Raw genomic sequence first — 1,591 nt, 5'->3', positions numbered from 1 at the left:
TATATAAAACTATTTAATTTAGATGTTCAAGTAAAGATTTGTGTTTTATTGTCCATGTTTTATGTCATTTTCAGTATGAGTTTAAAATTAAGAACATCAAGAAAAAGAAAGTCAACCTCATTGTGTCAGTGGATGGTGTCAAGGTGGTTTTGCGCAAGAAGAAAAAGGTGAGGTGTTCCTATTTTTTCTCCTCATAATTTCATAACAATTATTTCTGATGTTGCTTATTTTGTGCCATTTATTCTGTATATATAATGAATTATGAGCGTATTTCTTGACTAAGCATTGCATTGCTATATATTTATGTTAGAAACATGACTATAGCTGGGATGAAAGTCAAGTGACACTGGCCCAGGACCCCATTTTCAGGTAATTTAACCACAATTTATTTACACGGCGTCGATTACTAATTTTGCTCATGACTGGTGTGACATGGCCTGTGGGGGTTTGCTGACCTTTTTCATTTTGCACGCACATGTCGCATCAAAATCATTTTGCTCAATGAGCTGCAACAATAAACAGAATGTCTTTCGAAATCCCCATAGCAACCACCATTCTCCAGTGCACATGAACACGCTGATTAACATCATCAATGTTCACTAGTGTCAGTCCAGTTTTAGTGCATTACAACAATGACAGATATATTACCGGTATGTTCTGAAATGGATCCGTTGCTGCAGTTTCAGTTTGACGCCAATGCAATGTAACACTGACGTTTACTGTTGTACTCCGAAAGCTGTTGCGCTTTCGAAATCTAGTGAGCACGTTTAACGCATTTCTGTAATGTTTTATGACATGTCAAAGGGACCGAGTCGGTGAGGAGCACGTTGGCCTTGTNTTTTTTTTTCTTTTCAGAATATTTTACGTCTCTCATGACTCACAGGACCTGAAGATATTCAGTTACATAGCAAGAGACAAGAAAAGCAATGTGTTCCGCTGCAATGTCTTCAAATCGAAGAGAAAGGTAAACAACACCTTAATACAGGAAATCCGTCAGACATTTGATTATATCTGTACAAATATGTTAACGCTATTGATTGATTGCCCGGGAATGGAAAAGGTAAGGCAGGATGTCTTAGCGGTAGCATTTATTCTGATGGAGATCAGTTTTGTAGTGACCAAAGGGAAGGCATAACTCTTTATTTGGATGGACATTTTAATACAGTTATGCACAGTATGTTTTTAGCAGTGTTTTAGTATGCAAGTTAAAATGTTGTAATGTGGTGCAGTCGTTACATTTCTGTCACTGCTGAAAATGCGCTCTTATTACCGAAAGATGGGATGTTATGTAAACAATAAAGTATTCAATTATCAACTAATATGTTACGATGGTGTTTGGTTCAATGTATATTTAAACTAATTAACCCTTGACTTTGAAATCTGTACAGTAAACGTTATACCTTTTACAAAGAAAACTGGATTAATTCGTTATTATATATTACTGCGTATTGGTAATGACAAATTTTTTGGAAGAGGGAAAATATAATACAAATAACTGCATAATTACTAATAATGTGTACCTAATGTGGCGATATATATACAGCATATACTGTATTGTAGTAAAAACTTTTTTTGTCCTTGTATATATATA

The 1,591-nt window shown here is 35.0% G+C and overlaps 1 protein-coding gene across 1 annotated transcript in view; it reads left to right on the top strand.

The window, feature by feature from the left end:
• LOC122347244 (carboxyl-terminal PDZ ligand of neuronal nitric oxide synthase protein-like) overlaps positions 1–1,591 on the top strand; it is a 10,597-nt gene that overhangs the window by 3,466 nt on the left and 5,540 nt on the right. Inside the window, exons 3-5 of the mRNA XM_043242414.1 lie at positions 75–167; positions 311–369; positions 856–964. Coding sequence (XP_043098349.1) covers positions 75–167; positions 311–369; positions 856–964 — 261 coding nt within the window. The remainder of the gene's footprint in view (positions 1–74; positions 168–310; positions 370–855; positions 965–1,591) is intronic.

The sequence above is a fragment of the Puntigrus tetrazona genome, chromosome 6, assembly GCF_018831695.1.
Source record: "Puntigrus tetrazona isolate hp1 chromosome 6, ASM1883169v1, whole genome shotgun sequence".
NCBI lineage: Eukaryota > Metazoa > Chordata > Actinopteri > Cypriniformes > Cyprinidae > Puntigrus > Puntigrus tetrazona.
Note: the sequence above shows the minus strand (reverse complement) of the source record. Positions and strands in the feature narration are given on the sequence as shown.